General features: G+C 33.7%; 3 protein-coding genes across 10 annotated transcripts; 2 read left to right on the top strand and 1 right to left on the bottom strand.

Annotated features, from left to right (window-relative positions):
- Positions 1–1,361: 1,361 nt before the first annotated feature.
- On the bottom strand, positions 1,362–3,479 carry loj (p24 family member logjam). Its single transcript, XM_088182930.1, has 3 exons — positions 3,275–3,479; positions 1,931–2,194; positions 1,362–1,858 (listed from the first exon to the last, which is right to left on the bottom strand). Exons 1-3 carry the CDS (start codon positions 3,473–3,475, stop codon positions 1,622–1,624), a joined length of 702 nt encoding a protein of 233 aa, XP_088039056.1. The 5' UTR covers positions 3,476–3,479; the 3' UTR covers positions 1,362–1,621.
- A 1,174-nt stretch (positions 3,480–4,653) lies between these two features.
- On the top strand, positions 4,654–13,232 carry Mrgn1 (Mahogunin ring finger 1). Of its 8 annotated transcripts, none has more exons than XM_088182866.1 (12): positions 4,654–4,826; positions 4,948–5,066; positions 5,181–5,425; positions 5,490–5,677; positions 5,745–5,902; positions 5,968–6,210; positions 6,269–6,598; positions 6,694–6,834; positions 6,911–7,181; positions 12,490–12,617; positions 12,679–12,763; positions 12,829–13,232. In XM_088182866.1, exons 1-12 carry the CDS (start codon positions 4,739–4,741, stop codon positions 12,981–12,983), a joined length of 2,151 nt encoding a protein of 716 aa, XP_088038992.1. In that variant the 5' UTR covers positions 4,654–4,738; the 3' UTR covers positions 12,984–13,232. The 8 variants fall into 8 exon arrangements, with proteins under 8 accessions (XP_088038992.1, XP_088038990.1, XP_088038991.1 ...); XM_088182864.1 differs by having other exon boundaries at positions 5,730–5,902; XM_088182865.1 differs by having other exon boundaries at positions 4,948–5,078.
- A 1,993-nt stretch (positions 13,233–15,225) lies between these two features.
- On the top strand, positions 15,226–16,559 carry RpL10 (ribosomal protein L10). The gene is made up of 3 exons (XM_088182023.1): positions 15,226–15,336; positions 15,817–16,122; positions 16,192–16,559. Exons 1-3 carry the CDS (start codon positions 15,314–15,316, stop codon positions 16,520–16,522), a joined length of 660 nt encoding a protein of 219 aa, XP_088038149.1. The 5' UTR covers positions 15,226–15,313; the 3' UTR covers positions 16,523–16,559.
- Positions 16,560–16,636: the final 77 nt, after the last annotated feature.

Here is a 16,636-nt window from a genome sequence, read left to right as displayed (position 1 = left end):
GTCCCTGCAGTAATGTTTTATTGATGATAGACTTGTTTACATTTTTTAAAGTACGGGTCGCGCGCACGACGGCGCATGTCCGGATCGCTTGAAGATTGCTAATGTAGAGAGAATTGTCACGCCAGTGCTACTCAAGTGCTGACCAGTTTTGGCCATAACAAATTTAAATCGGCCCCCATAATATCATTCCAGTCTACGATTGTATGGCCTTTATGTAAATTAAGTCACAAAGAGAGATTTCACACCTAGTCGGCTATTGGTATGGAAAAAGCCGGCAGCTCCCACTGCGGGGCATAAAGGCTGAAGAAACACAAATTAAATATATATATATATATATATATATATTTATATATATATATATATATATATATATATATATATATATATATATAACAATTTTATTGCTTATAAGAAAATATAAATGTAAAACAAATACATTTTAACAAATATAAAATCAATATTGTTAAGGTTTATGAACAACTCTATATTTACTTGTAGTCATATTCTGAAAACATACTTTTAATTCCGTCTTAATAATTCGGCTGTTCTTCTTTACTTCGATACTCGTATTTTTTTATAAATTTGTTTCTATTGATTGATTTAATTACATATAATTTGTACATTGCTTGAACCTTTATAGTAAGAGGTTAGATTTTGAAAATATCAAAGGATGACAGTGAAAAAAGATGTCATCTCGGAAATTTTTATTCGAGGAGGGCAAAGGAGGACGTCTGGTCACCTTATTTATAGACTATCAAACCAGAGACCTAATTTCAGATTTTTACAGAATGGGGAAGGGGGCTAAAGTTGGCTAGTCAGTCGTTTTTTTAATATTACCATTTCATTAAGATTCCTATCCTAATTAAGTTTACGTGCCAAAAGTTTTTTCATTAATGTCGACCAACTCATAAGTTGGGAGTTTTAAAATTATAATATAACCACAATGTTTGTAAAAAGTCTAGTCTGTAATACGTTGATTTGCTCAGTTAATCAATAATCAAATCTGTATATATTCTCTATTGTCATAAAAAGCATAATATTACTAGTTTACCGCAAACAGCCTTTACCTAACACAATGGTTTATCTGAGATATTGATAACAAAAACTATGCAATCAGTTGAATATGGCATAATTCAAAGTTTATAAAGTAGATTTTTTGTTCTGTTTTGCAATTTAATAACATACATTATGAAAATTTATAAATTTCTTTAAAGAAATCATTTCGTTAGTTAATGTCTTCTCGGAGCAAACTAACAAAGCCATTAAAATGGAGTTCAAGTAAACTCGAAATTACTTTATTCCTTTAGTGACATATTTTTTAGTAAATACATAATGAATTATAATAAAGAAATAAAACCATCTTCTTATAAAATATTTATTAACATCTATATAAAAATCTCATTGTAAAAATAAACTGTTTTCTCTCTCATATAAGTAACTCGTATAAGTACAAAAATAAGATTTTCTTAAGGAATGTTACTTTGTATAAATGTATATAAATAACGATTAATATTCATCATGAACATACGGAAGTAAAATTTTAAGTATAAAATTTGAGCACATTTAAATCATGATTCCAATTTGATTGGTCATTCTGCATTTTTCGGCTAATAAAACACCCTCAAAAACTACTATATCCAGATCTAGAACTACCGGATTTGACATCAAATAATTTACGCACAAAGAACACTTGAAGTCCCGACGTCGCCGCAATTACCAACATTTGAATGATAGACCATCGCATGATGTAAGCGTTGTTGTCGGATAACAGGTTGTAGTCTCTCGTTTCTCTGCTCCGGCTCGTAAACTGCATTTGCTTTATGTCGTTGATGTTACGTTCCACGTTTTTAATTGTCACCTGAAATCGTCACATGGCATATATGAAATGTTAGATCGAGAGAGAACAGCGTCAATTGTAAAAAAATGTTACCGTGAAATTTTCCATATTTAGGTTCATCTCTTCGACTTCTTTTGTAAATTTATCCCATTGATCGTAACGAATAACAGTTAAATATAAATTGATCAATTTGCTGGCGAACCGAGAGAATTGATTGTCGATGCACACCGAATAGTAACCTCCCGTCGAAGTTTGATCGGTGTATTCGGAGTGAGCTTTCCACTCGTATGGATGAACTATTTGTCCGTTGGGATGTCTCACTGCAAATCCGGCCATCCCGTCGCCGCCTCTCAACACCTGCCGAAAGTCAACACAATATAATTATAACTTCTATAGGAGTAATATTGATATTGAAGTTAAAAATTTGTTAATTAAACATTAGACGAATTTGTTGATTTAGTTGTAATAAATTTATTTATTTTATAGTCCATAAATTAAGGTATTGTATCAATAGTTACACGTATATCGTATTATATTATAGAACCATATTTTGAATACAGATTAACACATGTATCAAAATGAATTAGCAAATATTTACACACATATGTACATATACTTATAGCAGAAATCTTATATCGTTTTACTTAAATTGAAATATGTATTTATTTACAATATTTCGTAAGATCCGCACAAAGGTTTGATTTAGGACAGTATTTGTATTGAACAAAATGATCATTTTTTAAAAATAAACTGGATCAGGGATGGGAAAGTTTTTCACGTTTGAAGGCTGCATTAAGTTAGTTCCAAACAAAAAAGGCCGCATTCAAGAAATTTCAATCGATGACCTCAAAATTAGTACCAGAAATTTTGGGAACATATCATGGGTTGATTACGCTCTTTTTCCAAAAACTTACGTATAATTCTTTGATTGAAGGAAATATATTTTTATTTATAAAAAAAATCAAATAATAATCAGTCAAAAGGCCACATTTTATTGACAAAAAATAATAAAATGAAATTGTACCTATATACTATTTTGCATTTTATGAAAGAAAATATTATTATTAGATAATCTGTGCAAATAAGTTTAAAATGAACACTCATATTTCTCAAGAAGCAGCAAGTGAAGAACAGTTATCTGCACTTTTTTCAGTTCTGTTCTATAAGAAAAAATATAGTTGAAAAAAGAGATCATTCTCTTTCACTTTCAAAATTGAGTTGATGAGGAAATAGGTTCCGTTTTATTTTATTGTAGAATTTTTGTAATCATAATTTTCATGGAACAATTGAATAAGGTATGTTAATGCATTATCTTTAGAAGAGCAAGTACATTGTCACTTTACTAAATACTGAATTATGAAAGCTAGATTTGCTGAGCTAAGAAGAAAAACCTGTTGCACTTATGACCAAAAAAGTATAAAAAGAAAATTGAAAAACCTGAAAACTGGCATAGAAGGAGGCTCCCGGCTGCACATATTGGAAGTAACAGTCCTCTTTACCGGCGTCGATGTGCACCTTGTAGTCCATGGCGACGGCCGGCAGATTCTCGTACCACGGCAAGCCCGTGGTCGGAACCCCATCTCCCACCGAGCCTAAGCCCAAGCAGGCGACCCCCAACAGCACCAGCCACCGCCGCATGATTGACGATTGACAACGGTGCACGCGGTGTTGCCAGTCGTCTGTCGCCACTCAGTGTCTCTTCAATGTCTCCTTTTATTTTTCTTTATCCTCCTCGAATAAAAATGTCAACGCGTTCAAATTGTTCAATTGTTCTACAGAAATAACAATTCTGTACAAACTGTGAACTTATCGAAATTTATTGCAAAATTATGATCAATTTCATCGTTCTACTGAGCGAACAATTCGCAACGTCAGAATATTTTTGCTGTAAGGTATAGTGTGACTCAAGACCCCTAACTGTCTTTTATTATGGCTTTCTATAGCTCGGACTGAACAGTCAACATGTAACCGATTACTTTTGGCAGAAAATCGAATATACTCGGAATAGATGCGGAAGACACGCGGTTTTGCTACAAATCGGGTGCAATGTTGGATATTTTGCTCATCATTATATCACGTTTTGGTGACGTCAACTGGCCGCCAAGATCATGCAATTTAACGCTATTGGATTTTTTGTGGGGTTACGCTAAAGGTCGTGTCTACGCCGACAAATCTGAAGCATTAAGGCAGCTAAAAACAAACACCCGCCAAGTTATACCCGAGATACCGGCAAAAATGTACGAAAAAGTCATCCAAAATTACATCGAAGGTACCGATTTAATTTATATTGTATTTATAATTAACGAAATGCAGCAAATGAGCAATTAATAGCTACTAGAAATTTTCATAATTTTCTTAAAAAGTACTAAAACTGAAGTTGTATTATCCATTAAAGCCATAATGAATAAATTAATTAACAAATATATAATAAATGATATTGTCGAACCAATATTAACCGTCATCAGTTAATAAATAGATCATGTCGACATTTTTCAAATAGGCAAGATAAAAATCAAAATGTTTTCTCGGATAAGAGTCGTTTATATTTATACATTTTCAACTCTATTTCAAAGAATTGAAAGTTTTAAATACTTTGTAAAAAGCAGGTTTTAAACTCTGTTGACCGTCGAGGTAATTTCTAATAAATAATTGGAATACTCTTCACAATTCTTCAGTACTAAGTCCTCGAGAAGTAAAATCTTAGATTAGAATTATTAGTCTATTGTAGTAAAAATATAAACTTAAATTAGTTACTATTGCAAGGGTTTTAATCGGTAATAGATGCGTAATTGTGTACGTACATGGTCGTAAAAAATGACGTTAGGGCCGCGATTGTTTCGCACTCGGTCGGGTGTCAGTAGCGAAGCTGAGGCCGAGGGAGAGAGCGCTCGTCGCGGCGCTATGGGCGCGGTGTGCAACCGCGAGGCTGCGGCCGCGGAGCAGGCTGACGTCCAAGCTAGCCACGCCTACCGATTCCCGCCGGCGTCCGGTCAGTTCGCCGATACCGTTCTCCTCCGCTCGCTTTCGACCTAATTGATTCAATTTGCCAATGAAATTATCGTCTCGTTCGCACGTTCGCACGTTTCAATGCCGTTTCGTTTCTTCCGCAGGAAACTACTTCGGCAGCCACTTCATCATGGGGGGCGAGAGATTCGACACTCCGCAGCCCGAGGCGTATCTCTTCGGCGAGAATGCGGATCTCAACTTTTTAGGAAGTCATCCGACTCCGGTGAGATTTCCGGTGATTTTCAATTATTATATCAATTATAATTACACCAACCGACATTTTGAGTTAAATTCCCAAATGTCTTTATTTAACATCCATTTTATTTTACTGTTACAGTTTCCGTATCCTCCGCCTCAAGCTAACGAACCTACCAAAACTTTGAAGAGTCTCGTGAACATAAGGAAAGAATCTCTACGATTTGTCCGTTGCAACGACAACATTGGCAAAATATCTGATTGCGACGGTGTCGCACAAATCAAACATACGCAATTCAACATCGAATTCACGTTCGACTGCGACTCGCGCTGTTGCATCACCATATATTACTTTTGCTCCGAAGAGTTCACTTCGGCCGGCGTTGTGTCAGTATCGATGCGTTACCGTCCGACACTTTCAACTCATCGCTCACCGTGTATAACATTTTAGATACAATCCGCGGGATTCCACCATGAATTCTCACACGTACCGCTACAAACGAGGCGCCAACCAGCAGTTCTGCCAAGCCATGCACATCTTCGACCCTAGCAAATATTCAGAGGAAGACTTATTGTACAATTCTGAAAAAGAAGTGTTTCCAATCGCCATCCATTGCGTCGTAGACGAAGGAACCGAAGGTATTATGAGATGGGATAAGCCCATTTACCGAGCTAACATTTTATTTATTAGGGATTGCCGTTTCAGAAATGCGACAATCTCACACTACCATAGCTGTAGTGGAAAAACATTCAGACGGTACTTACGTTTTGAAGGCGCTTAAACAAAAACTTTACGTAGACGGACTGTGCTATTTATTGCAAGAGTTGTATGGAATTGAAAATAAAAATTTAGAAAACAATAAGGTATGATTTACGATAATATTTATAATACTTAGCGAGCTATCAATTTTACATCTTGTGACTTTCAGATTAACGGCGATGACGAAGGCGAAGATAACGGCAGCGAGTGCGTTATATGCATGTGTGACGTTCGAGACACTCTAATTTTGCCGTGTCGTCATTTGTGTCTGTGCAATTCGTGCGCCGATTCTCTTCGATACCAAGCCAACAATTGTCCCATCTGTCGGGCACCTTTCAGAGCTTTGCTTCAAATAAGGGCGCTTCAAAAACAATCTGGACAACCTCAACATCTTCAAGCTAGTCCGCCCGATGTATGTCTATCAGTGTACCGTATTATACTCACGTTTTATTCTAATCTTTGCTTTTTAGGGTAATACTGAAAACGTACCTGTCGGTTACGAAGCCGTATCGCTTATAGAGGCTCTGAACGGACCGTGTCAGTTGCGGGTGTCGATACCTCCTTCTCCCCCGCAGACGAATCAGGCTACGACGGCCGCCACCAATCCAATTACGAATAATCAAGAGGGCGATTCGACTATTCAAGCCGCCGAGACTTTGAATCGGTGCGGACTCGAAAGGCACTCTTCCGGTAGCATAGGCAATAACAAACTGAAGAATTCTATTACACACAGATCTTCGAAAGACTTAGAAGGCAAAAGTCCTCGCGATAGAGCCTTGGCTCAGGGAAACGGCGGTGAGGTAATGATCCTATAAATCTTAAACAAATTGCTAAAAACCTAACGACGAATGCGCCACGTTCGATATATCTTGCTTTGCGATTCTATTATTTCTAGTTTCGTATGTCGGTGTTGTTGGCGCGTGATGAAGAAAATAACAAAACGCTTAATAACAAAATAGCTGCAAGTAGTCCCTTACTAATCAGCCAAAAAATTAAGAACAATCACAATAACAACTCCCAAGACAAAAACAAATGTGTAAGCTTTCGACTGACAGAATCCGTTGTTTATTACTTTATCATTATATAGATAGATCTATACGAATATGTTTCAGCTCGAAGACGATTATAATGTCGACGATTTAGACGCCGAGCTCGAAAGTCAAGAGGGCGAAATAGACTGTGAAGGGGACAGCGAGACAGAAAAACTTTCGCCGTTACTGACCGATTCCGGCAACGATTCTAGAAGCAACAGTATTAATAAAAATGAATCGATAAATCTAATCGATCAAAGCGGCACTGGCAGGTTGCCTTTGCACTTGGAGGCCGTACTCGAGCCGATCGACGACACCGACACCGATGAACCGGAGCAACTATCGAGTGCATGTGAGTATATTTATAAAAGATCTTCTATATATTATCAGCTCGGAGTAATTCAATGTATACGAGTACACATTAATGAAGCAATTTGGTGCATACGCAACACTCGACCGACCGATGGGTCATTTGTTCATTGCATGATGTGAAAATGGCTGTTTCGTAAGGACTTTGGCAACAGAGTTATAACAAAAAAATATGATAACTTTTGAATTAAAGAGAATTAAAAACAAAAATTTATCAAATGTTGACTTGCATTAGTACATATGCTAAAATTATTTTATCAGTGGTTTTCAATATGTGGATCGCATAAGATCAAAATTAAAATCATAAAATTTGTTTTATTTTTAGTTTAAAAATATATTTACAAATAAACTGAATATTTTGAAACTCGATACAAATAAAATATAAGAATTCTGATTTTGAGGATTAGTTGACAAAATACATTGATTTTGTTTAGTACTTGTTTATTATTACGAACCACACTAAAATTTAAGTTGCAAAATGTCCATTTGCTGTTCAAACTCAAACCTGACTTAAACGAACATAATAACGGTATAATGTTTAATTTGTTTAGGTTTGGATTTGAACAGCAAATGTACATTTTGCAACTGTCAAATTTGAGCATAGTGCCGTGATAATAAACAAGTACCAAAATTTGGTTTAAATAAAATAAGTAAATTTTTCGGTACTTTCCTGTTATCGTGGGTCAAATTTATTATAAAAATTATTTATAGATTTGTTAATACATTTTCATTATTTATATACAATTATAAATGACATATTCCAAGTAGATTCGTTTCAGAGATTTATTCATGGGATATTTACTGTTCTGACCAATGCTCACTGGCTGATATGCTGTTTAAATTTTAAAGCGTATTTATGTAGCAAAACTTTTAAAATTTCAAGTTAATTGTGAACAAGCGGTAACAAATAAGCGATGGTCAATACCATGAACACAATAATACAGATTTATTATTATTATTTTTTTAATACATAAGATATTCTCTATGAGCTGAAAATAGCTTATTATTAAAGAATTTTTAATCCCAGATACGTACGACCTAGCTCGATTTTAATTAATCATTACAATATTCATCCCTGAGATTAGGAAAATCTAAGTAAACCTAAACTGTGATGATCGATCGGAATTATAATAATCACTAATTCCGATTTTTCAGACATGATAGAAATTTAAAAAGACCATATGTGATTCAAACCTAAGTCTTTCAGGTTGATAGTCGTAGACTTATACCACTCGTTTATCGTCCTGATTCTTGCAGAATTGTACACTTTCTATTTCGTTACGTGACAGTTTGAATACGTTTACTTTCAATAAAAATGTAATTGTATATAAATAAATAAAATTAATTTCCCCTAAAATAACAGGAAAGCACCGAAAAATTAACTTTTTATTAACCCTTTCCGCTCGTAAGGTGCGTGAGACGCACCAGTACTTGGGTCTATATTACTCGTAAGGCGTGTCAGACGCACCATTTCAATTAATGAAATATACCGTCGACTTTTGGGTATTTCCTGTGCATGTTTTGAATGGCGTTTTTGCAGTGTTGTAGACGAGAGTTTCAAGAGCCATACCTTATCAAAAAAATATCATTTTTACCTGAATCAAGCCGGGGAGAGCTTATTTATCGGGATTTTTTGATGACTAAATTTAACAGCAGATTTGCCGTAGCTTCTCCCAAAGGCAACAGTTGGCGATCGCCTTTCGGTTGACACGCGTCGGTGACGTTTTTATTACCCATTATGTTTTCGACAGTGGCTCGGTTGTCCGTAATTTGTGTCTAAGTGAAACTATATATAGTGACTAGGGATTCCAATCCCGGGCCAAAATTTTGATCCCGGGATTTCGGTATTGCAATTAGTCGATCCCGGGACCAGTCCCGGGATATTTTTCATGTTATTTTATCGATAAAAATAATTTAAAATGAATAATACAATATATTTTTACATCTGTTTTTTATAACGTACAATGTATAAAGTACGTATAATTTCAGTCTTGGACTTAAAATAGAAAATATTATAATAAAAATAAAAAAGGGAAGGTCTTATATATTTATTTGAGAAGAAAAAAATGAGCTTTTGACAATGTATGTACATATTATGTACATTCATACACAATTAATTGAAAACATTATTTTGAATAAAACTCACGAAGTAACATCAAAGCATCAAGTGTTTTATCATTTAGCCTTGATCTGATTTTGGTTCCTAAGCAGCCTGCTGCTGAAAAAGCACGTTCAGACTCACAGCCTCAAAGATTCACAGATGACATGTGCAACTCGCGCAAGTTTGTACACGAAATATAACGATGTTGTCAATAATAATTCGATTGTACTTGATAAATCAACCAATCCGAAAAATTCGGGATCATGTTTTATAATCCCGGGACTCATCGGGTATTGAAAATCGTCCGGGATCCCGGGATTCGGGATCCCGGGATTGGAATCCCTAATAGTGACTGATAATTTTGTTTAATTACTTATTTTGTAATTTTATTGTGAAGTTATTGTAAAGTTATTTTTTAAATATTATTGTGAAAAAATAGTGCTATGACTAAATATAGTGATTGTGAAGATATGTTTTGTAATGATAGTGTATAATCGTATATTGGGCGACGGTCAAATGGGCGACAGACAAATGGGCGATGGTCTTTTGGGCGATACAATAATAATGCATTACAAATAAATGTGATGCAAATCATGATCTTATAATTAATTAAATAATTAACGTAATTAAATACATACGAAAATATAAGTAATATTTTTTAGAAAAGAATTAAAAGATGAAAACATTATTCGGTCTAAACAAAATATAATATACCTACATAAGATATATGTATATGTATATTTACTTATCATTTGCGCATATTTAATCATAAAATTAATCACTTAAACAGTTTGATTTTTTTATTCAAGAATTTAAGAGAGTTACCCGATATCATAAAACACTTGGGCTAAATTCGGTAATTTTATTATAAATACCTACCAAAAAAATGTTTATAGTGGGCCCTTACGCGGATTTTTTTTATGTTTTGAGCCTTGGAAACTACTGTGAGAACAAACTTTTGGAATTCCCAAAAATCGCATATTTTACAGTTATCTATTTTAAATTAGATAGGATTGTTATATATAAATACAATAACACAGAACTAGCGCTAATAAGTGTTTATAGTAGATTTCGCCCTTTACGCGATTTTTTTATATTTTGAGACTTATAAATTACTGTGAGAACAATCTTTTGGAATTTCCAAAAATCGCATACTTTACCGTTATCTATTTTAAACTGGATAGGGTAGTTATATATAAATATAATAACCCAGAACTAGCGCTAATAAGTGCTTATCGCAGATTTTACCCTTTACGCGATTTTTTCTATATTTTGAGAATTATAAATTACTATGAGAACAAACTTTTGGAATTTCCAATATAATTTTTCGTTTTAACCCTTTATAGAACACTTATTTTTGTTTTATTTACATTTTTTAAAAATGAATTAATATCTTATTTGTCGTTTTAGGCTGCAATATTCTAAATTAAGTCAACTTTATATTGAATGGTAAACTGACCTACCAATGTACGTTATCACGAGTGCTCTTGTAACATTAAGTTCATTATTAAAAAAAAAACATAGGAAAAATAAACCTTAATTTTGGTGGTATATACATGTACCCCTTTGTTCAATGTGTCCTATAAAGGGTTAATGTATATTTTATTAATATTTACAATAAAGCAAGGCGTGCAAGTTTTTTTTAATTTCTGTCGCCCAATAAACCATCGCCCAATTGACCGTCGTCGTCGTATAAAATTACAAACAAATACATATTTACCATACAGCTACTCATTAATAAAAGTTTTGTCTATTTTTAATTAAGAAATATATAAAATAATATGACACTAACTGCAACGTTCCATTTGCCCTTCGATGGGGCGATGAGACTAATATTAGTTTATATAAATATAGATATCTTGTGGGTTTCTTTAATTATGGAAAAAACGTACAATTTGTAATTCTGCGAGCGATGTAAGCTGGCTTCGTTCGCAGGTAGATATATCTAAACCTAAAACCGAGCGGCATATTGTTATTTGTGTATATTTATGGTTTAAACATTTTTCGGTCCCATAAATATTTTTAAAAGGGTCGTCACCCTATTGTGTTAATTTATTGTTATGGATTGCCAACCAATGGTACTTGAGAGAACCAAAAAAATTTTAAATGTAATTTAGAGAAATGCAAGTATTTGTTCTGATTTCTTCGTTTTTGGTATTAGTTTATTCATATTTATGCTCTACATATATAATTTGAATTTTTAAAAAGAATTTAACATTTTTCATTTTTCCCGAGCTGGCGACATACCTAGTACGAAAACGATTACGAGTGCAAAGGGTTAAAGTTTAAATTTAAATATCCATTTCCTTTAGAACCAACCGCGCAAAGCAACATTTTTCGTGGAAACAAAATCAATGCATTTTGTCAACTAATCCTCAAATCCAGCATTTTTTATCTTTTATTTTATTTATATTTAGTTTGTTTCTAAATATTTTTTTAAAGTAGAAAAAAAAAAATTTACCATTTTAGTTTTGATCTTAACACATTGACTGCCATGGAATTTTTCACGATTCTGGTTTAAAGAGCAAATTTGATTTAATCATGTTATATTATTAAGAAGTTTAATAATATAATTTCATTGTATAAACTTTTCTCTTTGAATAAACTTTGTATAATTGTATTTTCTGTTCATTTAAGCCAAACCTGATTTTTTATTTTCTTTCCTGAGGCCATCTATTCATATTCACACTATTATGCTACGAGTTTCCTCGTAGCTGTACAAATATGGCAGGTAAATGGACAAGATAACTCGTAGTAGGCGTCCTGGGTAAGTAAAAAATCTACGAGATATCTCGTAGTTGTCAGTCAACGTGTTAAACGACCCACAGATTGAAAACTACTGATAAAATAATTTTAACATACATACCAATACAAGTCAAAATATTTGATATATTTTTGTTTTTTATTTCCTTTGAATTCAAAAGTTATCATATTTCACAGTTTTCTGTTATTAACCCTAAATTTAAAAAATTGTCTTTCTATAGATAGGACAAATATGTTATAGGTCATTTCACTCAACTGTACCCTACCACTATTTGATATGTGCTAACGAGGTCAGAGTCGCTAAATATTGTAGGGAAGAAAAAAATTTAATTAAATAAAAAAATATTGATATTTGTCTTTAACCAAGAGCGTAATGAAACACATCCAGGTTCAGATCCAGCATAGTGAAAAAGAGAATTTTTTACAGCCGTCGCTGGTCCACCGTGCATCGTTGAGAACGAAACTGGAGCAACCGCTGAAGACTCCGATTATTTCACTCCTGAAGACCCTCACACCACCATTCTGTCTTCGCCTAATCGAAAAAATGCTAAAATTGTACGTCCATTTGAAGCAAACGTTTAGCGATTCAAAAAATTATAACGTCTCCTTGCTTTAGGATGCGTCAGGAAACCTGTCGGCTAGTTCAGCCGAGTCGACGCCTCAGAGATGGGCTTTACCACACCGAGTGGCATCTTTACCAGGTAACATATTCTAAGAACTTTGAATTTGTTGTTATGCTGTATGCATTAATTTTGTACATTTGCAGGAACACCGTCGAGTCATCTGAGCAACAGATCTTCAGGAGATTCGTATGGTTCGTCTTCTTCGACCAAACGACTATTGGCCACAGTGAATCCGACAACGACGGTAACGCCTCACCACCCACTCTCAGACGTCGCCAATTCTATATTGGAAAAATAATAAACAATCATAATATATATACAGTATTAATTAAAAATAAGCAAACGAATAGCTCAGTATATTTTATGAGTAAAAATAGTAAATTCACCTTAAAATTACACATGTGCATCTTTTAGGTTCTAACAATTTCTTTAAAGGCTTAGGTAAATTTTAACAAGAATCTAATTAAACCTTTTAGTATCTGACGATGCATAACGTATATTAGTAATATTATTTATATCCTAACCTAGTTGACGATTTTACGAAAAATAATATCTTTAGGTTTACCCGTTATCAGTTAGGTTAATCTTTAAAACTAGTCGCAGATCATGCGTTAAATGATACACATGTGTGATTTTACTTTGTGATATACACTGGTTTAACTGTATCTCATAAATTATGTTTTTAAAGTGACAGGGGCTCGTCTTGGGATGAATTTATATATTTTTAATAATCATTAGCACGCATCTAAATTTCGAGTCGATGTTACGATTAGTTGAGCTTCCTCAATTTTACTGCCCTTGCATTTAAAATATGAATATCTACATTCCATCATATATTTTATAAAAAGTGAGATTGAATTTTTATATATTTCAAATCAATTAATTTTATTTATGTGTGTATATAGCGCTTTTATATGGCATCTCAGATAATTAATGAATTTGTATTTTATTTATATTAACGTGATAAAAATGTTTTAATTGTAAATATATTAATTATTTAACCAATTGGTGTGCTCGAGATGGCGAATGAATCGTGTGCTCGTATAAGGCTGAATACTTTGAATTATAATTCTGAATTTATATATATTTATATTTGTATTATATGTTATATTATTGTTTATAGTATTATATCACGATGAGAATAAATTACACCTATTTCAAACGTTTTCTTTTAATATAGCATGTAATTAGACTACACAAACTGCAAAAAAAGTTGTTTGTAATTTCCAATATCAAAGTAATATATTATATAGCGACTAAGAATTTTTTTAAATTATTGCATCTTAATAAATTTATTCGTTATCAAAAATATTGCTAGCTTGAAAGAGGGGCTCGACATAAAAAGTTTTCGAATCATTGCCAACAATGAACATATGTTGAAATTTAAAACATCTATTATTTCCGAAACATGAACTGTCAGGTCTGAACATGTGCGTCTTAATGGGCTGTATTTTTTTTATTTATTGTGACAAACAAACTTTAAGGAATGATTCATTGAAACGACACTTTCAAGTTGTTCTGGCCCTTATTTATTTTAGACAAAGGGGTTTCAAGAGCCCCACAAAATTGAGGTGGAGAATTCGCACAATTTTGATCTTATCATGTTTTTTAGGGGAATGAAATATTGCTATATGAATTGTAATAAAAATAATATTACCGTCTAGTTTATTTTTAATTTTACTTTAAGCGCGGGGTGCTACACAAGTGTTATGGTACGAATCATTGTAATTCCGACGTAGCTTATAATCAATGAAGCACTTTTTAAAATCGGCGAGAAATGTGCTTGCTAATCTCAATGCTCGATAAATTTCAGATGTAAGATGTGTGGTTGCAATTACGTCCCGTATACTTTACATTAGCGCTTGATAATCATGATAAAATAAGCATCTCAGTGAACTTTCCAAGCACAATGATGTTTTCAACGATATCTACGAAGAGCTAGAACAATTCATATGGGATGGTGTACATATATTTTAAGAATGCGCTACTATATATTTTTTCTATTTTATTATACACTACTTTTCGTGCACATGTGTGATAAGAATATATTTAATTAAGAGAACATGTATTTTATGTATGCGTTTTTCAATGAAAATATGTGTAAAACCTTTCTTGCGATATTGTATTTGTATAAAAAAGAAATATTAAGATATAATGTAAAATACTGTGTTATTATCATTACCCTCAAAGAAAAAAAAATAATACTAGAGAAAAAAGTAGAAGCACGGAATTTATTGTAATATTTTTTTTCATAATTGCTTTATAAAATAAAAATTAATAATAATAAAATACAAAAGGCAAAATATAATGTATTAAATACGCATTTTTATAGTTTTATCTGGAAATTTTTTGGTTCCACAGCAAAACTCCTGGAAAAATCTTTAAAATAAGAACATATCGGATTTTAATTTGATTTGTTATAAATACCAGTAAATATTGGTGAAATTATAAATTATGAAACACAGATTTACATATTTTAGTATTAATTATTAAAATGTAAAATGAAAATGAAGAATGTACGCAAACACTCGTTTATGGTCACTATTAGTCGGGTGCTGTCGGCCAATCCGACCTTCTTTCTCTCGGGCCGTTGCTGACAGGAGCGCAGCCGGCCGCATCGTCGTCACCATGGGTCGCCGGCCCGCGAGATGGTAAATAATAAAACCGTTTTAATACGCATTATTAGTTCCACATTTTATTTTGCGAAAATTTGCACGATTTCCTCCCGGGGGGACTCACTTGCCGACGGATTGTTCGTGGGTCGCAAAAAGGTCTTGCAAGGTTGCGCGGCCTCTCCTTTCACATTTTTCAAGCTCTAGGTGTTTCGTTCGTAGAAGTTTAGATGAAAAACTGCATTTAAATCCAAGCGTTTTGGCATATTTGAATAAAACTTGACGTCTTTGTACATAACCTCAATTGTCATGATTGAGTTGATGAATTTTTTTCTTGTGTATAAAAACTGATTGGATGCTGAAGTGTACTTTTGATGTACATTTTGATGTTATAAAAAGTTTTGCTAGATACAGCAATGTAAAGTAACTGTTGCATTTTTAGGTTATGTTTATGTCCTAATTGTTCATTTCATGCAATAAATAATTGCCACGTCATAATATCTGATTATTGTATTTCAGTTATCGTTACTGCAAAAACAAACCCTATCCGAAATCGCGGTTCTGTAGGGGTGTCCCTGATCCCAAGATCCGTATCTTCGATCTGGGCAAGAAGAAGGCGACCGTGGAAGACTTTCCACTATGCATTCATCTAGTTTCCGACGAATATGAACAGCTGAGTTCGGAAGCGTTGGAGGCAGGTCGCATTTGCTGCAACAAATACTTGGTGAAGAATTGCGGCAAGGATCAGTTCCACATCCGTATGCGCGTGCATCCTTTCCATGTCATCCGAATCAACAAAATGTTATCGTGCGCTGGAGCTGATAGGTAATACCTCATTTTATATATAATCAACTTAAATGTTCAATGCCTGTTATTGATAATTTTCTTCTTTAGGCTCCAGACTGGAATGAGAGGTGCTTTTGGCAAACCGCAAGGCACAGTGGCTCGCGTCCACATTGGACAACCGATTATGTCGGTGAGGTCGAGCGACAGGTACAAGCCTTCAGTCATCGAGGCTTTGAGGCGTGCCAAGTTCAAGTTCCCCGGTCGCCAGAAGATCTACCTTTCCAAGAAGTGGGGCTTCACCAAGTACGAGCGTGAAGAATATGAGAAGTTGCGCGATGATAACCGTCTTGCTCAGGACGGTTGCAACGTTAAATACCGCCCAGAACATGGACCATTAACCATCTGGAAGAAGTGGCAACAAGAATTGGTTATGGGTTGAGTTGTAATATCTAATATACAATAAAAAAATAATCTTATTTGTGTTTTTTATTTTTAAAACATTCGTGTTTCTAAAAGCATGTATGTATTTGTTTAAGCTTCTTAAATTTAAATA

Source organism: Plectrocnemia conspersa, unplaced genomic scaffold, assembly GCF_051122295.1.
Source record: "Plectrocnemia conspersa isolate PC_06_02 unplaced genomic scaffold, ASM5112229v1 ptg000003l, whole genome shotgun sequence".
Lineage (NCBI taxonomy): Eukaryota > Metazoa > Arthropoda > Insecta > Trichoptera > Polycentropodidae > Plectrocnemia > Plectrocnemia conspersa.
This window is presented reverse-complemented; position numbering and strand designations above follow the sequence as displayed.